The 20,051-nt window shown below is 48.7% G+C and overlaps 1 protein-coding gene across 2 annotated transcripts; it reads left to right on the top strand.

The window, feature by feature from the left end:
- The first annotated feature begins 318 nt into the window (after positions 1–318).
- On the top strand, positions 319–18,885 carry fbp (fructose-1,6-bisphosphatase). Of its 2 annotated transcripts, XM_075681372.1 has the most exons (9): positions 319–522; positions 5,378–5,695; positions 8,881–9,011; positions 9,697–9,889; positions 13,579–13,834; positions 13,912–14,052; positions 15,733–15,870; positions 16,815–16,931; positions 18,584–18,885. In XM_075681372.1, the coding sequence occupies exons 1-9, from the start codon at positions 392–394 to the stop codon at positions 18,773–18,775; spliced, it is 1,617 nt and encodes a 538-aa protein (XP_075537487.1). In that variant the 5' UTR covers positions 319–391; the 3' UTR covers positions 18,776–18,885. The 2 variants fall into 2 exon arrangements, with proteins under 2 accessions (XP_075537487.1, XP_075537488.1); XM_075681373.1 differs by lacking the exon at positions 5,378–5,695 and having other exon boundaries at positions 336–522.
- The last annotated feature ends 1,166 nt before the right edge of the window (positions 18,886–20,051 follow it).

Here is a 20,051-nt window from a genome sequence, read left to right as displayed (position 1 = left end):
GCATATGCCACTGTCGGATGCCGAACGGATCGCATAGCAGACGCGTGCGTCGAGTATTCCTTCATATCGCAGCTCTGCACCGAGCAGTGTGCGGCGCTCGGTTAGTCTCGCTGTTTTTCGTTGCGTACGTGCTCGTATGTCGAGGACGGAGATCGCGCGCGCCGCCTTATCGACCGGCACGCCTCTTTTATCGACGCTGGCTGTCGATAAAGCGACCGGTCGAATCCAACGGCCCCCGCGCGCCTTGTTGGAGGGTAGCCGAGGCGCGCGATCGAGCCGCGTCTGCAGCTCGAGGAGCCGCGCCGATCAAAGTTCCGCGAAAAACGCTGTCGGCCCGCCTGCGACGTAGCCGTTCGCTACAGACGCCGAGCGCTGCCTCGCTCCCAGCGCCATGGACGAGCCGCCGACGGGCCGGCCGTCCTACTCCGAGACGAGCAAAGGCATGATCGTGATGCTGCTCGACGGCTACCGATACCTGCAGAACAAGCGCCGGGGCGAGCGAGTCTACTGGGTCTGCGACAGGCAAGTGTGTTCCCGCAGTTTCGGTCCGCGTGGATGATCGAACGGGCCTGGGTTCGGTCGACCGACGAAACGCTCGCGAACACCGAAACGCGCACAGGGTTGCCTACAACTGCGACGTTGCCTGCGCACGCGAATCGATGCACGCCGCGCAGAAGAACGAGCACTGCGCACTGTTTCGAGGAAACGCACCGGTATTGTTTGGGAAGGCCGTTGCATATGACCAGCAGGGGGTACGGGTTGCGACGATCAACTTGTGGAGGCTGTTTGCGTTGTCGAGCGTGTTGTGCGAGTCGATGCAGGTGCGAAAAGAACCTTTTATGTGGTGACAAAAAAAAAAGTCGATTTTTGTGTCGTTTCTGTATTTATCGGACAGCTTTCATTTTCCAACTGCGAGGCTTTTCTTTCGAGGAATCCGTGTGGGTTTCCTTTGTAGCAATTGGTACGATTGGGTGGATGTCTAATTTTCCCTTTATTAACCACTTTGTGTGTATTCGCGGGCTTCTTTTACGCTTGGAAAAACGCTTTTATGTAGCACGTATTGAGCAGCAAAAAACTGTATCGGGAGTTTTTCGTGTTGCTCTACAATTTTCTCATTAATAATTTGGGGCCCCTATTCTAAAACTCTCTAATTATAATATTTGAGAACGTTATTAAGGTTTATGTAGTTAGCGGAATGCAAGAAATAATCTGATTATCTCCAAGCGACGGCAAACATCGCCTAGGTTATGTCCAGCTACGTCGCATTTGCATATTCTTAAAGTTAGGCTCAAGTTACGTGGGACACCCTATATATTGTTTGTTGGCTTCTGGTTTGTCTGGTAAAAATCGGGACCCTCGGTTTCCTTTTTTATTGTTCACACACACACACACACACACACACACACACATATATATATATATATATATATATATATATATATATATATATATATGCACAGTTAACCCTCAATATAACGAAGTCAGTAAAATCGGCAATTTGATTCGCTATATCGAAATTTCGTTGTATTGAAATTCGACCTTTTATGCAAATAAGTACAGTCGCCGATCAGTTCATATTGCACGAAAAGTGGCCTCAGAATTTTTCGAATTTTCGGGCAATCGGAAAAAGCAAACTTGAGTGAGAAAGCAATTCATTTTGATGAATTTGGCAGATCGGCGACGAATGATACGGTTTCATGCCACGTCGACGATATCTTCACATCGGCAGTACGAATTAAAGTCCAGCCACGTTTTCGCGTGCACTCCGCCCCCGCGGCTGATAGCGTCGCCCGCACTGGGATGACGCTATGATGAGAAGCGCCGGCAACGGAGAGCGAATGATTCGTCTGGCTCTCGCTGCAACGGGTCACCGAAACTCGAATGCACTGGAAGACAGCTTGCATGATGACACGCCGTCTCGGAACGCCCACTCTTTGCACACGCGGCACTTTACCTTTTCCTTTACCTTTGCCGGCTCTTTAGCGCGGGGAGACGCGCGCCAACTTACCCCGCCCCTCGCGCGCGTTTGATCGTGTTGCCGCGAGCTCCCCTCCTCTTTCGCTATGCTCGCGCAGGAAGGCGGCACTCGTGAAGCCACCATGTTTCTTGTCTCACCCTCGCACACTTTCACGCGCACCTAAAGCGCGCGGAGTGCGATAGGATCTTATCGCATTTGGACTTTATACGAACATGATGCGGCTCCACTTCTGCGGTCGCGCGGCGCGCGATTTGAGAGGCGCGTTTGCCAGCAGCCGCTTGTGATTCAATCATTTGACCATCTGCGTCCGCGGAAGTTTCCGTTTATTGACTCGGAATTCCTTTGCAGCGGCAGTGAAATTTCGTTATATTGAAATCGCATGCAAACATACTTCGTTATATTGAGGTTCTAAATACATGGTGCTCTACATGGACAAGAGCTCGTTATTACAAGTTAAATAATTTATTATATCGAGAATTTTGTTATATTGAAGTTCGTTATATCGAGGTTTACCTGTGTGTGCGTGTGTGTGATGACACAATGGAGGCGTTGTAAACGAAAACTTATGGTTTATTTATGCCAGCAGTTTCCAGAGTGGAGACCCCTTCCTCATGACTTGAGCTTTGAAGCTGCTCTGATGAACAGAAATCTACTCTCGAAACCGTTGGCGTAAATAAACCTCAAGTTCTCGTTTACGACAACGATGACGCCTCCATTGTGCCATCTCTCTTCAAATAAAATGTGGCCCATTGATGTCCTATAAAAAACATTACGTCTCATATCCAATAATTTCATATGAACACATTGGGTTCCACTTGTATAAAAATATGTATGTTCATATGGTATTATTAGATATGGAACCCATGGGTTGTTTCGATAGGGTAGGCTCACGTGCTAGGTACGTTACACCTGAGGTCTAAAAGGACGGTCTCGAGCACATGCGAGCTTCCGTACATTTAGGCCGTGAAAGAACGTTCTGGCCGTGAGCGGCGCTAACAATCCCGAGACTAACGTTGGGCCATGATATTGTAGCGAGTCTATTCCGTTTTTTTTTGTTTTTTTTTCCTCCACGATTTCAATGTTATTTCTTTTCACGCTCGCTTCTTTAATGGTGCAAGCAGCGTTCCGCCTGTAGGTCTGTCATCTTTAGCGAGGGAAAAATAATATAATTAAGAGGCCCCGGGGGGCAGGGAAGGAAGAGGCGTGTTTTTGTGACAACTGCTTAATTCAAAAACACACAAACGAAATGAAAGCACACAATTGTGCAGATACCATCGACGATGGTTAAATGTAAGGGAATTGCATGCCGAACGCTTTTAGAAAACTGCACCCTTCATTAAAGGAATGATGTGCTTGAAGGCGTACCTTGTTGCATGGAGGACGTTCAAGTAGCGTATACATGCACAGACGCCCAAGAAAAGCGGACGGACGATGGACGCCCCGGAAGCACCGTACACGTAACGCGGAAGGTATACGGATTCGGCTCCTAGCTGCGGCAAGTTTAGGGCCACTTTCACTTCTCTTTATATAATTACCTCTACGTTTCAGTTAAACGTAACAATTAACTTACGCTATGCTTTCTCTGGCTTCATTAGAGAGCTTTATAATAGGGGCCCCAAAGAAATAGCGTAGAAGCGACTGCGCATGCGCAAGCCGCAAACTGGCTTTGGGTTTTGCGTTGGCAGCGCTATTTCATCGATTTAGCGAGTTTTGCGTCGGCAAAAATGGCGGCACCCATCGAAGCGACGGCTCTAACCTAGCACCAAACTGGATTCGATTCGCGGTAACGCGTAAAGTTCGCAAGCTAGAAGAAGTGACTGCGGTTATCGCTTTATCTCAACTAGCGTCTGTTATGAAGATTGACTCATTAGACGCCGCTGATTTTGAATTAGATTGTGGATATTATGGCTCGTAGGCCTAACACGGCTAAGCTTGGCTGGTGAAGGCTAGCAAAGTTGGTTTGCTCAAAACTAAGCGCAAGTAATTGTTTGCTGCTTACAGAATAACCTCTAAATTGTAATTAAATGCGAATACACGAAAGTCAAAATTATTATTCCTATCATAAAATGCTATATTTTATTTAATTATTTCTAATAGCTTTTCTTTGGCGCCGTAGTGGCGCTGTCAGCGCAAGACGCTATCCGCAAACGTAAAACCATAGAGTTAGTACGTAAAACCCTATTCTAAATCTCTTCATTCCTACGTGCCCCAACGCTAACACCCGCAAAGCTCTTTGGGGCCCCGAACTATTGGGGCCCCTATTCTAAAACTCTCTTTTTTGTCTGTCACTTCGTTTGGCTGTGACGGTTGTGTCGTAAAAAAATAGAGTCCCTCGATCATATATGTACGTACTAATAAAATTACTCGTTGTCGTGCGCACACTGACGGAAATGTATTTCGTAGTGTACGGTTGCCCCATGTCAGGTTATCACCTGGAAAACACGACACTACACCACGAGAAGGATATGTATTCCACTTGTTTACATAAATGTAGAAATCATGGGGTGAACGTTGCACAAAAATAGTTAGATATATTAGGTAGCTTGATATGCCCAAAGTAGCCTATAACGAACTTTATCGAACTTTTGTGATGCGTTCGTTATATGCGGATTTGCTATTTGCACTGTAGAAAACAAGCGAGGAAGGAATAATTCTTGTGTAGACGGAAAGTACGTGTACTAATACTTGTCTGTGCCTTGGTCAGTTTCTCAGCGTCACTATAAAACCCAAACTGCGTTTGGGTTATGCGTCGGGCACATATTTCACTGATTTAGAGGGAGCCCCAAAAGCTCCCTCAAAAGCTTTGCGTCAACAAACATGGCGGCACCCATCGAAGCAAGCTATAAGAATAGCGATCGCGTTTATCGCTTTCTCTCAACTAGCATGTGTTATGAAGATTGATTAATTAGACGCCGCCGATTCCGAAATCGATTGTCGATTTCATGGCTCGTATTAACACGGCTTTGCTTGGCTGGTGAAGGCACCGTATAGAGTTGGTTACTAAAAACTAAGCGCAACTAATTGCTTGCTGCTAATAGAATAACCTCTAATCAAAATTACTCTTCTTATCATAAAACGGTATATATTATTTAATTATTTCACGGCCGCCTGGATCATGTATAATAGCTTTTATTTGACACCGTAGCGGCGCTGCGAGCGCAAGGCGGTGTCGTTGGGGCCCCAACGGTATCGGTCAACAGGTTTCGCATGTTCGATATAGAGAATAGTTCGTTTTATGCGGGTTTGTTATATTCGGGTTCAACACATCGCTTTGGGCGCGCTACGGACAGGGTACCGAACGCCGGTACCGTACTGACGCCGCTTCGCAAGAATTGCTCCAGAACACCTCCGGATACGCCTAGGGATTTCACCTATACCCCCCGCGTCGATGCTCCGCAGGTACAAGTCGGCGTCGTTCGACCGCTGCCCGGGCCGCGTGGTGACGTTGGGCGGCGCGCTGGTGCCGGGCGGCCGACCGGCGGTGCATAACCACGCGGCGGACGCGCAGCGCAACGCGCTCGAGCTGGTCAAATCCAAGCTGCGCCGCAAAGCGCGACTGGACGTCTCCAAGAGCCTGGCGCAGATCTACCGCGAGGAAGTGGCCGCCGCCGCGCCGCGCCACCAGCAGCGGGTGCCCAGCTACGACAGGCTGCGGAGCACGCTCTACAGGGCGCGCCGCAGGGCCTGCAGCGCCGGCGTGCGCGCCACCGCATCGGAGTACGTTCGCAGGGGATTCCTATGACGGGAAGCTCCAAGGGATAGAGACACTAAACGCCTTTACACGGACGAAGTGTTCTTGCAAAACTATATTCTCGTTCATCTTGCGGAAAGGGTATCGGAAAAGAAAAAAAAATGGTCAAAGTTATTTCTTTTTTTTTTTAATTTCGCGCCGAAACCTCTGCGCCGTTGGATCAACGTAAGGTCACAGATTTGAATCCAAAGGTATATTTTCGTACTTGGGCCTTTGTGGCTCAGTATATGTTCTCTAAACGCGCTATTTTTCAGACTTTGATTCGTTATTGTAGAATATATGCGATGCGGTCGATCTTTATGGACAAAATCTTTAATCCTAAGTGAGTCAACTTTGCCTGGGCATGAGACAATCAAACGGCTAACTGGTGCGGGAACTTCAAGGCGGCGGTGCCACTCGTCTTTCGTATTTTGCGTCTGTCTTCAAGTTACTTTTTTTTTGCTTTAGTGTTCCTCCGTAAGCCTTACATAATGGTAGATTAGAGTTCTTGAATTGCAAATAGATCAGTTGTATACCGTGAAACCGCGTACGCCAGGATCAACGCGTCCGCTAATTAGCCGCGCAACGATCGATGTAACGGAAAATTATAGGCGTGACGTACAGGCGCCCAAATCTTTAACTGGCGTGCGCGAGCGGCGACTTTTCCGTGCGTCAGCGCCGTATGACGGGGCGAGGCTGGAAACAGCTTAGCAGACGATGGGCCCAGCTGAGCGCGCTTTGTCCGTATTGTTTGGATCTGGTGGCAGTGGTGGGATCGCCTCCGACTTCAAACAACTGTCTGCCAGGGGTGCGATCAAAACAGTATGCACTTAGCCTCAGACTCTTTGCAGCCGCGCCCCGTCATACGGCGCTGACGCACGGAAAAGTCGCCGCTCGCGCGCGCCAGTTAAAGATTTGGGCGCCTGTACGTTAAGAGACAGGAAGACGCGTCGCTGTGGACTAGAGAGCAAACGGATGCAGCCGATATTGAAATTGAGATTGCGGAAGAAATGGGGTTGCGCATGACCATGTAATGCGCTGGGGAGACAACTCTATTATGGAGTAACAGAATGAGTACCAATTGAAGGGATTCGAAGCTCTGTTGAGGATGGCAATATGAGGTGTGGTGAAATTAGGAAATTTGTAGGCCTAGGATTGAGTCAGCTGACGCAAGTCAGGGGTGATTAGAGATCACTGGGAGAAGTCTTACCCCAGCCATATTGCTTCGGAGATCGAGCGGTCTCGGAGGCTTTGGCGCAGCAGTAGTCATACCAAGAAGGTTGCATACTTATGACTTCCTTGGGTGATACATGGTGATGATGATGATGATGTCCTTGATGAGTATGGCGCGTACCCACTCGCGGGGATTGGCCAAGAGTCGGCCAGACTTTGCTTATGTGTTCAGGTAATGAATTTAAAATTCTATACTTTTGTTTAGGTTGCTGCTGCTGCCGACGACGACGACGACGGCAATGATGATGACGATGCGTAACTGCCAATAAGAAAGACGCAGAAATGAAAATGAAAAGCCGCCGTAATGAAATTATCGCGCCAGCTTCCCGTGACGTCACAGATTTTGGCAACGTCTTGCCGCAGTTAGTTTACCGCTCGATAATAAGGACAGCGGTATACATTGCAATATAAAATAAATCAAGCTAAATGCAGCAAGAGTTGTGAACTGCTGTTAGGCAAAGAGAACCCAAATACGATAAAGTATCGTTTCACAACAGACGTCGTTGGCTCTGTCGATTGTAGGTATGAAATTCAAGATTTGCTTTATTTTTTCTCCATAGTGAGCAGTGTTACGCCGCCAAATTGCAGAAAGAGTTCTCAAGGAGATTATTGCTGGCAAGAAGTCGCTCAGTTGCACCTTCTCGTCTTCGCTGTGCTGAAGGCCGGCGTTGACGTTATACGAAATTATTATGAAAGGTCAACATTGCCATTCACTCGAAAGTAGCACACAATATAGTGGGCGTTTCTAAGAAGACTTTAAGTAATATTTGAAAATAGCAGTTCTGAAATAAAAAGACAGCTCGTTCGGAGACATGCCGTCAGCGGTGCCGACCATGGGGTGACGGGCGATACGTGGTAATTAGCCGCTAATTAACAAAAAATCAGTAATTAACTTTTAAACTTATAGTTCCAGCGGGTTCATGGGAATTGACACGAAATATCTCTACAAGCCATGTCAACTTTCGAATCTGGCAAAGTGCCATTGCCCGTGCAACTGTGCCACGAAGAATTTCGGCTACCACAGTGCGCGAAACAGAAGAGGCTGCAGCGAAAGCAAAGCCGCGCCCCGCGATGCGACGTTCTGCTTACATCACCCAGCAGCGGGCAGCCAAAAAAAAAAAAATTATGAGGTTTTGCGTGTCAAAACCACGATCTGATTATGAGGCACGCCGTAGTGGAAGGCTCCGGAAATTTGGACCAACTGGGTTTTTTTAACGTGCACTTAAACCTAAGTAGACAGGTGTTTTAACATTCCACCCCCATCGAAATGCGGCCGCCGCGACCGGGATTCGATCCCGCGACCTCGTGCTTAGCAGCTCAACACCACAGCCACTAAGCAACTATGGCGGGTAGAAGGCAGCCAGCGCGCCGCGACAGCGAGGAGCTCCCGAAAGTTATTAGGCTGCGCCACGGTGTAAGAAGTAGCTTCTTCTTACACCGTGGGTTGAGCCTATTGTTTAGAACGCAATGTGCTCCTTCTTTACCTATAAACGATTTACTAGTCCAGAGCAAGCGTTGTCAAAATGTAAGACATTACGGCGAAGTGCCAGAAGATCAGGACGACGTCGCCATTTGTCTGTGTATTGCGTCTTTTTCTTTTTCCTCATTAAGCCTCTTTTCACGGTAAGGTTGTCCACTTTGCTATTAAATAATCAAGCGTAATTTCGGAGGCTCTTTTATAGACATTCAACACACGCCAGAAAAATACCTATAGTTGCATGAGTTGGTCGAGTGGTGTCCAGTGTTGCTGCTTGCAAGTGAACTTGTGCACAGCCGTGCACGGGTAGACGTCCTCTTATGGTTTCATTATGACTAGCTGACTGAAGCGGCGTATTGATTGAGCTTTATCAGACACTTGACCGTGGACGGGAAGGATGGGCAGGGTATATACAGCCAAGGAAAGTTAAAAATATAACCCGTTCATCTCGTTCCTTTTCAGATACGACGACGATTGCTGCATGGAAGTAGTTCCAGTGGAGGTCGTTGTGAAGCAAGAGCCCTGCGAATACATTCTGCCTGAAGCTACCGAAGAACACCATATTCACTGTAACGAGTACGCGCCATATCCAGGTGACTATCGTTCACGTTCCACTGCGGGCCTGGGGAAGTATCGCGTGTGGTGCTTCGCGACGCGACTTCATTTTCTATCGCTCTCGAAGACACCTGCTGAAGGGCAGTTCTTCCCCACTCCCCATACGCCACTAAATAATAGAAGACGGCAGCATGGCAAAAGCGAAACCGAAATTGCCTAAGTTGCGATTTTTGTTCTGTTTGAATGGCACCGTCTTCAGAGTTTCCATCCAATCCGATCCAAAGAACACAGGGGTTGACTTCTTGTTCGGTGGGCGGTATGGGGCGGTGTGCTCGAGCGTTGTGAACCACGCGGGTCTGTCCAGCTCGTGTCCTCGCTTGTCCGTGGTCCAGGGTAGCGGCGGCAAGGGCCGACTCCTCCCCTGACTTCGGAGGAGGCAGGCGACAAGCGGGAAGTAGTTGGTGGCGCCCGATTGCTTGCCGCTTTCGCCTAGCCCCTTCGCTGCGCTCTCGCCGCAGCCGCCACGCTGGCGACCTTCGGGACACCCCCTTGCCCGCTTGTTGCTGGGAGACGAGATACCCTCCACCAGCCCTCCCGCCAGCGATAAGGCTGCGAGAGGTGAATCCTCGAAAGCGAATTACGTCGACGGGAGCGCTCAGTGCCTCGTAGACCGCGCTAGCGAACGGCGCTTGTCTCACGCTTCTCGTGTGTGTTTCCTCGCAGCCGAGGAGGCCATCCGCAGCATGACGTCGCGACAAGCAATCGACACGAATACTATGACGCTGACGAGGTTCGTCCTGGCCGAGCAGCGAAAGGTGCCCGGCGCCACGGGAGACCTGACGCAGCTGCTGACTGCCATCCAGACTGCCATCAAGGCGGTCGCAGCATGCGTGCGACGAGCCGGCATCGCCCAGCTGTGAGTTCGGCGCGCAAAGTGCGCGTTGTTTACGCAGCCGGTATAGTTGCGGACGTCCCGAAGCGGACGGACGGCGGACGGACGGGGTCCCCTTGCGGACGGCGATTCCATTTTGTAGCCGGCGTGCCGGATGTATGTGTTGTTTTACACAAAGGAGAAGCAACCGCGCCTCCGTATTTGATTAAGCCCAGCCATCGAGCAGTGACACTCCTATTTTAGCTTTTCAAATTTCAACTGTACAACGGTTGCGCTGTCTTATTGCGACAGACTAGCTGCGTGAAAATGTGCTTTCCGTTTTCCGCATAGCCCTCCGCTTTTCCTGTTGCGGAAGTTCGATTTGAACGGACCGCGCTTGTGCGGCACTCTTCCCTGGTGCTCCCGAGGAAACGCAAGGTGAACGCTGCAGTTCTGTGCCCTAAGGACCTCCTAGGGTTTGTCCCAAGTGCTGTCAGATGCAGTACCTGAACCTGAGATAAACGAGTCTCGGCAGCTTTATCTCCAGACCGGGCTGTCTGCCAGACATGAGCGATTTGCAGCTTGATAAGCTGGAACCGCACTTCGAAGGACGTTGAAGGAGACTGGTTAATTTACTGTCCACGCAACAATGCTTACCATACTGTGTGTAACTGTGTAAGCATTTGTAATATATTAAAAAAATGCAGGGAAGAGTGGCAGTCATTGCAGCATGCAACTGGCACTAAAGAATTCCAAGTGGAACTTGGACTTCATGAAGAACCCCGAAGTGCAGTGCAAAAGCTGATATACAAATCGTGAAAACTTAAACTTTTAATTGAACTAATCAAGGCGCTTCTGGTCGTTTTCTTTTTCTGTCCTTACATAAATGTAGCACCGCTTTTCCCAAGGCCGCCTTTCGAAAGGCGGCACAGAGTCTTCGGATTTCTCATGGTGTAAACAAGCCCTACTTTACGCACACGCTGGCGGCTGGCCAAGTTAATTTTTATTTTTCTACGTCCTTCGCGCCAACTGATAGTATGGCTCGATACAACGCGTATAGCGTTCACAAGTTTCCTTCGGCGCTCAGAGTTGCTTGAAATCCCAGTATAAATAAGCGCGTAGTATGGTTCGCACACTGCAAACCTATGCAGCAGCTTCCCTAAGGCGACGTTCTGCAAGAAGTGGTTGGAATGAGCTGTCGTAAACGATGTCGTATGGGAGCGGGGAAGGGGACAAGGAATATCATGATGTAGAAGGGGAAGAATGTGCTTGACATTGCGAAGGTCGAGTTCTTCCAATCCTGCCATGCAGTTTATCTGGCCGATCAAACTTTCGTCATACTCGTGATGAAATGTTAATCTACTGCGATATGAGGGCATGACCTGTACTCACAGCCTTCATCATCATTCATCGCTGTAAGTGATTGAAAAGGTTGTGCGACAGTAAGAAAATGAAGCGAGTACCTTTCGTGCGGCCGTGGCTCTAACTTACGAAAGGTGTATCTCGGTTGCGTTCACGCCATTCCTTTCCTCCAGCAACCCTGAACGCATCGAGTTCATGCAAGCAATACTGTCATAAGCGATAGGCGCTTTGAAAATATTGCAAGACATCCCTTACCGGCCGTGTCCGCACCGTGAAACCTCATTTTGGCGTCCCGTTCTCCTGCCAGAAACTAGGGGCAGTGTGGCGCCTTCCAAAAGCGATCATTCCCTACAGCTGTAAAGCGCTAGAATTGGGAGGGGCGTTGGTTGGCCAGGGCCCCTGAGACTGGGATCAGATCCTGCATGGAGGAGCAGGCTGCTGGGGCAAGCAGTGCTGCACAGAATTTTTGCCTCAGTTCCTTCACCAAGCCAGCTTCGGCTTTTGTTGAAGCGTCTATAGGAATAGGCTCTAGCAGTAAACCCCCCCCCCCAAAAAAAAAAAAAAAAAAAGCAGTTTTTCTCATTGTGTCCGGTACCTCAGCTGCTTCAGCGCATTCGGATGTTCCAACTAATACCATATGAAGGGGGGGGCTTGAGGCGAGTTATGCGATGTGTACGTAGGAAGATTGCTGCGTTAATTATGAAGAGAATTATGCATTTCGTATTGGGGAACTTCGCTAGAATTAAGTAAGGGTGAAACAACTGTTTGTTCCCTCATACTGGAGCATCTGGACTCCGAATGAGCGGGACCTACAGCAGCTGTTCGTTCTGGTCGGATTTCATTTCATACTTCATGTAATTAGATGCCACACAAGCATGCAGACGCACGTGGGCATTATGCAGTATTGCTTCAAATGCACGGCCCGTCAGCGGGCTATAGGAGGGCCTATGGCGGTACCCGCTGTTACACGGATGGCGTATTTCTTATACCGTTATAACACCGGTAGAAGAACGCCTTTCCCCTTGGGTTTTGACGCGACATAAACTGTTTAATTTTGCACGCACCTCTACATCCTTGCTTAAAAAAAAAAACAAAAAAAAACATCGTGCATGCGTTTGTCTGAGTCGCGCTGTGCAGCAAACCTGCCGTTACTCTCGTGTGTGTAAAACTTTTAGATGTAAAACGTTTAGTAAACTATTAGAGATGTTTAGCTTATCCGGTATTCGGATAAACGCAGGCGGACGTAAACGGGAGCATGGTGCAGCCACCTGGTGGCGCAGAGCTCAAAAGATACAAAAACAGCTAATATTGCCTTGACAAAGTGTATTCTACTTCGCTGCTGGTGCAAATTTTCGGCACTGGCGTAATCATTTGCTGCCAAAAATGGTGTTGCTGTCTTCCTGCATTTACCCGAATACTAGATAAGCCAAACCTCTCTGATATTTGACACTTTTGGTTCGAAATAAAAAAGAAAAAATTGAGTTTTCCTTTCTTTATTTCGCTATCATTCTACACTGCGCGTTTGTGTCGTTTAACATAGTGTTTATGTATGACCTCATTCCTGCTATTTCTTTTTCTTTTTAATCGTGGTATGAAATGCAAAATATAGCCCTTTCGCGTACAAGCACGCATATTATCACGGCGTTTTCGCTATTTGTCGTCAGCCAAATGGACGGAGTGGGGCCCGTATACCTGTGGCTGCTTCACGTTTATTAAATAAATGGATCAGGATTTTGTTTTGAGAATTTGATTATGTGGCCCCGTGAAAACCAATAACTGAGATTCACGGACGATTCCAGTACTCCCTGATGCGAAAATTGAGCGCAGCACTATACGTGTTTTCATTTCGCGATACATTGGCTGGCGGGGACAATCTATCTCGCGCGGCACGTTGCAAACGGAGCGAAGTGTTGCGCCACTGCTTAGCTAATCGGGAGATCGCGAGAGGCAGAGCATGGGTAACGGCGCTTTGTTTCCATATATATGGTATCGGTGGCGTCATTGGTCAACGGACGACACGCTCTACTCTGGCGCTATCTCGTAGCCATCGTCGCCGTAGAACCCGTCTTGCGCAGCACTAAGTTTTTCTTACGTTTTCGCCATACCCTCCTCATCAGCTTTCCTTCTGGCGCTCTCTTCGCTGTCGCTGTCTTTCGTACCCCGCTGCGCTCCGCGTTCGCTCTTTCATCCTTCGCTGTGCTCGTTCGCTCGGTTACGCCGAGGGAGGTCGCCGAGAGACGACGCCGACGCGAACCGCAGGAACGGGCGCCTAAGAGCTGCGCTCTAAAAAAGAAAAAAAAAACGTTGCATATTCGTGTATATATATATATGCCGAGTGGGCCACTTCTCAGACTTCGCGGCTGTTTACGCAGGTACGGTATGGCGGGCAACACGAACGTTCAGGGTGAAGATCAAAAGACTCTGGACGTGCTCAGCAACGACCTGTTCATCAACCTGCTCAAGTCTTCGTACACCACCTGCCTCTTGGTCTCTGAGGAGAACGACACGGTGGTCGAAGTGGAGACCGAGAAGCAGGGCAAGTACGTGGTGTGCTTCGACCCTCTGGACGGATCCTCCAACATTGACTGCCTCGGGTCCATTGGCTCCATCTTTGCCATCTTTCGTCGGGTAATCAGTGGCGGCCTGTGTTATCCAGGCGTCGTTGACGGCGCGTTTACGTTTTGTCCTTCTTTCTCTCGTTGCAGACAAGCTCAGGACGACCAAACGCGAAAGATGCATTGCAGACGGGGCGGAACGCGGTGTGCGCGGGATACGCATTGTATGGAAGCGCGACAATGGTCGTCATAAGCTTGGGCCAGGGGGTCAATGGATTCATGTTGGACCCCGTGAGTGCACCGACTTTGTTTTTTGTGTTTCGCATTCCCTACGATTTGTCCTTGCTCCTTTGAACGCTGGGATATTTGCTACCTCTTGAGTGCACGTGTGTCACACAGCAGTTAATCGTATACCCATGTGCGCTTTTCTTCATCGTCCCTGCATTCGCCAGCTCTGTATATGACATTCACAAGCCCAGAGAGAGAGAGAGAGAGAACTTTCGTCGAGTTAACCTCAGAACAATGGGCTATTTAATCAACGTGCTTGGTATGCGGCGTAATCGAACATTATAGTGATCATTGCAGTGTGACTATAGAACCAAATTCTTTTGCCTGTAATTCAGCCTGATTTATCTCTTCGGCGCAATCCAAGAGTAATAGCGACCAAGATGATTCGTTCGAAGCTCTTTACTTGCTTGTGAGCGAAGTAGCGAATATCAAACGGTGCTTCGCGAAGTTCCTTGTGCTGCAAAGCTCCTCGCCATTTTTTGGACATATGGCAGTGACGTATGTCTTTTAGCCATACCTGCACTTCAGCTTATTTCCTCTCGGTACGGACAGGTTCAGCTTATAGCTGCAAAACGTCATGTGAATTGTGGCGCTCGATGGAACTTTGTGCCATCGTAAGTTAACGCTGAGTTGTACGTGCAGACATGTTTATGCATCGGCGTATTCTCTGGGCGTTTGACTTAGAGAAGCTAACACGTTTATTTGTGCTAGTTCGTACGCAATTCCAACTACGTATTGTAAGAGTTGTCGGACGATCTCGGCGCTGTCACCAGTTATAGGGGTTGTAGGTCGTAGGGAGGAACTTGGGGAGACAGGACTAGGCGAGCAGGGTTTATTTACATATAATTTACATTAGAACAAGACACATTCGATAGTCTAGCGTGACTCCCAAATGGAGCACGCAAGACGAAGCATACAGCATACGAGCACGAAGCTCCAAACACAGTGCTTCTCGAGCACGAGCACACTGCTCACGAGCACGATCACGAGCACCCCCACGCAGCCGACAAACAGCTGCTTATAAACACTCCGTTCTCCCTAGATACCTAGGTGAGGGGAAAATGTTCGACCAGTCATCGCAGCCGAGCCGCCTTTGAGCGGGAGGGCCACACACTTCCGCACTGGTTTCTCTGCCCCCATGCACCGAGGTGAGACGGGCTTACTCGGGGTTTACGTCTTGAAGGGCGCGTGGGAACGTGCCGCCGAATACTTTCCCTCGGCAACTCCCCCGCTCACGGCAGACCAGGTCGGCGGTGGCGAGTTCAGTAACAAAGCCTGGTTCGTCGATCGCGTCTCGGCATTCCGGTGACGAAGAGGTGTTGACGCGGCACATTGTCCTCCTCACACAGTCGGTCGCCGCAGCAGACATCGTGACGCCAAGAGGCTAGAGAAGGACGGTCGGTACCTATAAAACACCAACCCTGCTGCTTTGCATGTTGGCACCTCGGCAGGCCATTCCTAACAGTATAATACACTGCAAGCTGACGAAGACAGAGTAAGGAACGACTACAGAGGATGGCACTTTTCTGTCCCTTTTCTTACTGTTTCTTCGTCCACTTGCTCTGTACGTACTTGAAGTAAAGTATAGAAGCCGGTGTGTGTATATACTTGCGTCGATTAAATTGTCGCCGGTCTTTGCGAAATTCGATGACGGATGCGTCGTTCGCGCACCATCTCTTGCAGGCCATGGGCGAATTCATCCTCACGGATCCCGACATGAAGATCAAGCCTCGCGGCAAGATCTACAGCATCAACGAAGGATACGCCAGCGCGTGGGATCCCGCAGTCACGGAGTACGTCCAGAACAAGAAGTTCCCAAAGGTCGGTCCTGGACGATCCCATCGGCAGTTGTGTGAGGCGCCGCTGCGCGTGTATATATATATGGCTTTGTTCGTTGTTTTCGATCGTGCCGTGTGTAATAATTGGCAAGACAGAGGGATCGCCTTGGTCTCTTTGCAGGGACCGTCCTTAAAGGCAAACAAAAGGAGCACTACTCTATAGCTATACTTTAAAAACTATTTTCATTCACTCCGCGGGAAAATGTCTAAAATGACAAAAATGAAGAATAAGGTCTTATTTGTTGAGTTTAGCTCCGAAACGTTGCGTCGGTACATCAGTGTGGCGGCATTGATTCCAACGTATGTTCTCCTAGATAAGCCGTTCTGGCACATGATGTGCTCTCGAAACGTGCTAGGCAGAATACTTGGTTCCTTTAGTAAGCAACGTAGCCCTGCTATACTGGTAAACAATTAACTAGTGCAGAGCAGGTTTCTCTCAAGGTCCACGACGCAAGGCGAGTGGGTGCGGCAGCGGCGTCAGGAGTCTTGTCTCAGCGTGGAAATGAATGGCCGTTTTGCTATTGGTTTTGTTATTGCGAAACCGTAATTGCCGCTGTCTGTCGAAAAAAAAGAAAGCCTCACTTCCTGCAACGCCCTTATGCGGTGCACTGCCTGTGTACGATGCGTGTCGGATATATAGTGACTGGTTTCACGGCAGGGATGCTTAATGTCTAAAATTTGCTTTTATTTATTTAACTGGCACCGTAGCTGTCATTATTTTTTTCAGGGCAATAAATCTTGAGGTTGTTTAATTATGTTCTCCGGCATGCGTCTTACACTTAGTGCTTCTCACTCCATGCTCGCTTTAGAAAACTATAAGCGGCTACACCGCTCCGCGTTTACATCTTACAGAGCGTGCGTCGAACGTCCCCTTAGTTACTCGCAGCAGACTAACAGACGCGCCTCGTTCTCTTTTGGATTACGCAGACTGGAAAGCCTTACGGCGCCCGCTACATTGGTTCCATGGTCGCCGATGTCCACCGGACGCTCAAGTACGGCGGCATATTTATGTACCCTGCTACCAAAGATGCTCCAGGCGGAAAGGTGAGTCTGCATACGCACAGCTAAATGGGCTCGGATAGGGAAGAACCGTCGGCACGGCTGTATTTTTCCAGAACTTTCACATCTTCCAGGGTTGGACGGCGTGGCGAGCACCTTAAAAAAAAATTGTTGGCTGCTGCTGCTTACGCTTGCTTTAAAAAAAAAATAATAATAACTGCAGAAAACTGAGCAAGTTTATAGGTATTCATGGTACGGAAAGGCAGGCGTACATATAGTCGGTGTTTGTGTTTTGTACGCCCACATTTCGAAAATGCTTCTTTAAGATTTGTCTTTAGAAAAATCCGGAACTGTACGTTGTGGCCAGTCTCTGTTGAAACTTGCATCGCTAAAAAAAAGAAAAGAAAAAGAACAGGCGTTGGGGGGAGAGAGAACGTCTTTCCAATGGTAGTGTGAATGTGGTTAAAATGCTAGTGTGCAGTGACGTTTGATCCCGCTTTGCGTCTGACCGCGTCGTTTCAATAGCGATTTAGCTTCTTTTGGAAACTGCCTTGGTCTGTTACTTATAAACAGACATTCTTTTGTAACTTCTTTGGGAGTAACTAGCGTATGTAACGCGGTCCTGTACAAAGGGGGAGTGGGGATCTCGTTTTGTTCTTGAAACTTGCCCGGATAACGGCTCTGGTATTTGGTTCAAGGTCACTTGAATGTCGCCGACGACGGGAGCTAAAAGCATTTCATGCTTAACAATCTAAAATGAATCTATATAGACATCATTCGATACTATGGACGAGCCAGCGGTTCATCGGAGTTTGTGAGCTGCTTTATGATTATAGATTGCTGGAAGGCCACGGAGAGGGTCAACTGATGCAATTTAGATGTGTGGAAAGGTCGTAAAATATGTATAAATTTGTTCTGGGTATTCTAGCGTGAGCCAAAACAAATGCGCGCTCTTATTTCATACATTTGATTTCATACATTTGAACCAGCCTCTTTCTGGGGAACGTAAACGCAGCACCAGAATGAAAACGCTGCTTGTCAAACACGTTAATGAACCGCTTGCTCAATTTGTTTTTCTTGAGTTTAAGCGTGGAGAAATTTCGAAAAAAGAAAGAATGAAAAATTGCAATATAGCAATGGAACCGAATATATAAGCATACCCGCAACCACGGATCCGAGCTTTGTATGAAGGCTGCAGCTACGTATTTTGTATATTCGAGCGTAGCAGTTGCTGCAACCAAGCTTATGTAAAGCGCGAACGTGCTGTTATCGCAGCCCGGAAAATCGCAGTATAGATAATCGCTTCACGCAAAGCGCGCCTGTAGAAATTCTCCCGCCAATTTTTTTTAAACGGCAAAGGCTCGATCGGCGTACGTACGTTGTGGGTTTTGCTCGAGCGCTGCGCCTCTGAAGTTCGTTTCCGAGCTGCTTTCGGTGGCCGAGTCAACCGGAAGCGACGAAAGCCACCGCCAGGAAAAGCTCACGGCGCAAACTGCAGCCGACGCCATTTATAGCTCATTCACGCGCCGTCATTCCACGACGTTCTGACACCCCGTACCAAGTCATTAAAGTATAAAGTATATCTCCCTCGGTTGACCAAATGGACGGGGAATTGGACATGAGGAAGTCACGCCGTGTGCCCGTATACGCTCTCCTCCCGACCAAATCTCTTATGGGCTTTACATGCACGCGTGCAGCTTCGCCTGTTGTACGAGTGCATCCCGATGGCGTTCCTGGTCGAGAAAGCCGGCGGAATGGCGCACTCCGGCAAGCAGCCCATCCTGGACGTGCAGCCGGAGACGCTGCACGGTCGCTGTCCCATCTTCCTCGGCTCCAAAGAAGACGTGCAGGAGGTGCTCGACCTTTACAAGAAGCACAACCTGGCTTGAAGGAAGACCGCGCGCCTATAGTCGCGGGTTGCTGAAGCCGAAGAAAAGTTGCTGCCAACACTCGTCTGTTCTCTCGTTTGAATTAAAATCTCTATGCACTTGTTACTGTATATATTGAGAATGCCTCGTGCTACCCAACATTCTTCTGCGCCAACGCATCTGCGCAGGATATTGTTACTGGCTCATCAAAGGAGCTTTCTTTCTTTCTTTTTCTCTCTTTCTTTCCACCTGGCTAACCTACGCCTTTGAGTAATTATCGCGAAAAATGTTTTATGCAAGCTGTATATGTGGATTCCTTTTAGGTATACTTAAGCAGCACCTGCCGGACTGCGGGCAAACAGCGTTAGTTTTCTTTCAAATGTGACTGAGAGATAGGGGGGGGGGGGGCTGAGGCAGGTTGTCTGTGTTCCTCTAACGGTGCACATGGAAACGCAAGGTTAAATGCCGACGACACGTTGTGCCTTTGAGTGTTCAATTTCCTCTTGTCTTGCGGAATTCTCGGAGCAGCCACATTGCCTAAAGCAGTGTTGATAACTTTGCGAGAAAGTAGCTAAATGGGCCTGGATGGATGGATGGATGTTATGAGCGTCCCCTTCGGAACGGGGCTGTGGGTTGCGCCACCAAGCTCTTGCTATTATACTGGCTAATGTCCTACCTAAGTTAAACAATAAAAAAAGAAAAAGAAAACACTATGAAATCCCACAACCAAATTTTCTGATCCCCTATTGCGAACTGTACTTTTGTACGCCTCCGTTTTTTGTCGTTTCCATACTTTTCTTCCACCAATCCTCCAATCGCCTCTTACTAATGTCTACTGCTGACATGTTTAGTTTTCCAGGAAACATGTCAACAGAAGTAAATTGGACGCAACACGTTGTTTTATCAAGCGCGTAAAATTTCCATTTGCCTGCAAAAAGAGAGAGAGAGAGAGAGACGCGAATTGGGTACAATGTAGCACCGCGAGTGTGTCGCTTCGGTCTCGTACGATGCATTCCCATGGACTGTGTGGCGACATTCCTGTCATCGTTTGACCCCACGTAACCGTACAGCTAGTTCCGCCTGCATGAGATAATGCGTTATTCAGCCAAAGCTAAAAGCCCCGAGATATACACGCGATATACATACGGTAGATTAAAACATCGCCGAGTCTTGCGAATCTGTCGGCGGCGAGATGCAGCTCGTAATGTTCACAGCGTTGGTGCCGTGCTTTTATCAGAACGCCGACTTGCTTCACTCAGCAAGGATCGCGGGATGACTCACTGATAACATGGCGTAG

Source organism: Dermacentor variabilis, chromosome 2, assembly GCF_050947875.1.
Source record: "Dermacentor variabilis isolate Ectoservices chromosome 2, ASM5094787v1, whole genome shotgun sequence".
NCBI classification, from domain to species: domain Eukaryota; kingdom Metazoa; phylum Arthropoda; class Arachnida; order Ixodida; family Ixodidae; genus Dermacentor; species Dermacentor variabilis.
This window is presented reverse-complemented; position numbering and strand designations above follow the sequence as displayed.

Coding starts and splice junctions, on each gene's coding strand:
- fbp (XM_075681372.1), top strand. CDS start 392: ATGGACGAGCCGCCGACGGGCCGGCCGTCCTACTCCGAGACGAGCAAA. Junction 15,871..16,814: donor AGAACAAGAAGTTCCCAAAG/GTCGGTCCTGGA, acceptor TGGATTACGCAG/ACTGGAAAGCCTTACGGCGC. Junction 16,932..18,583: donor AAGATGCTCCAGGCGGAAAG/GTGAGTCTGCAT, acceptor GCACGCGTGCAG/CTTCGCCTGTTGTACGAGTG.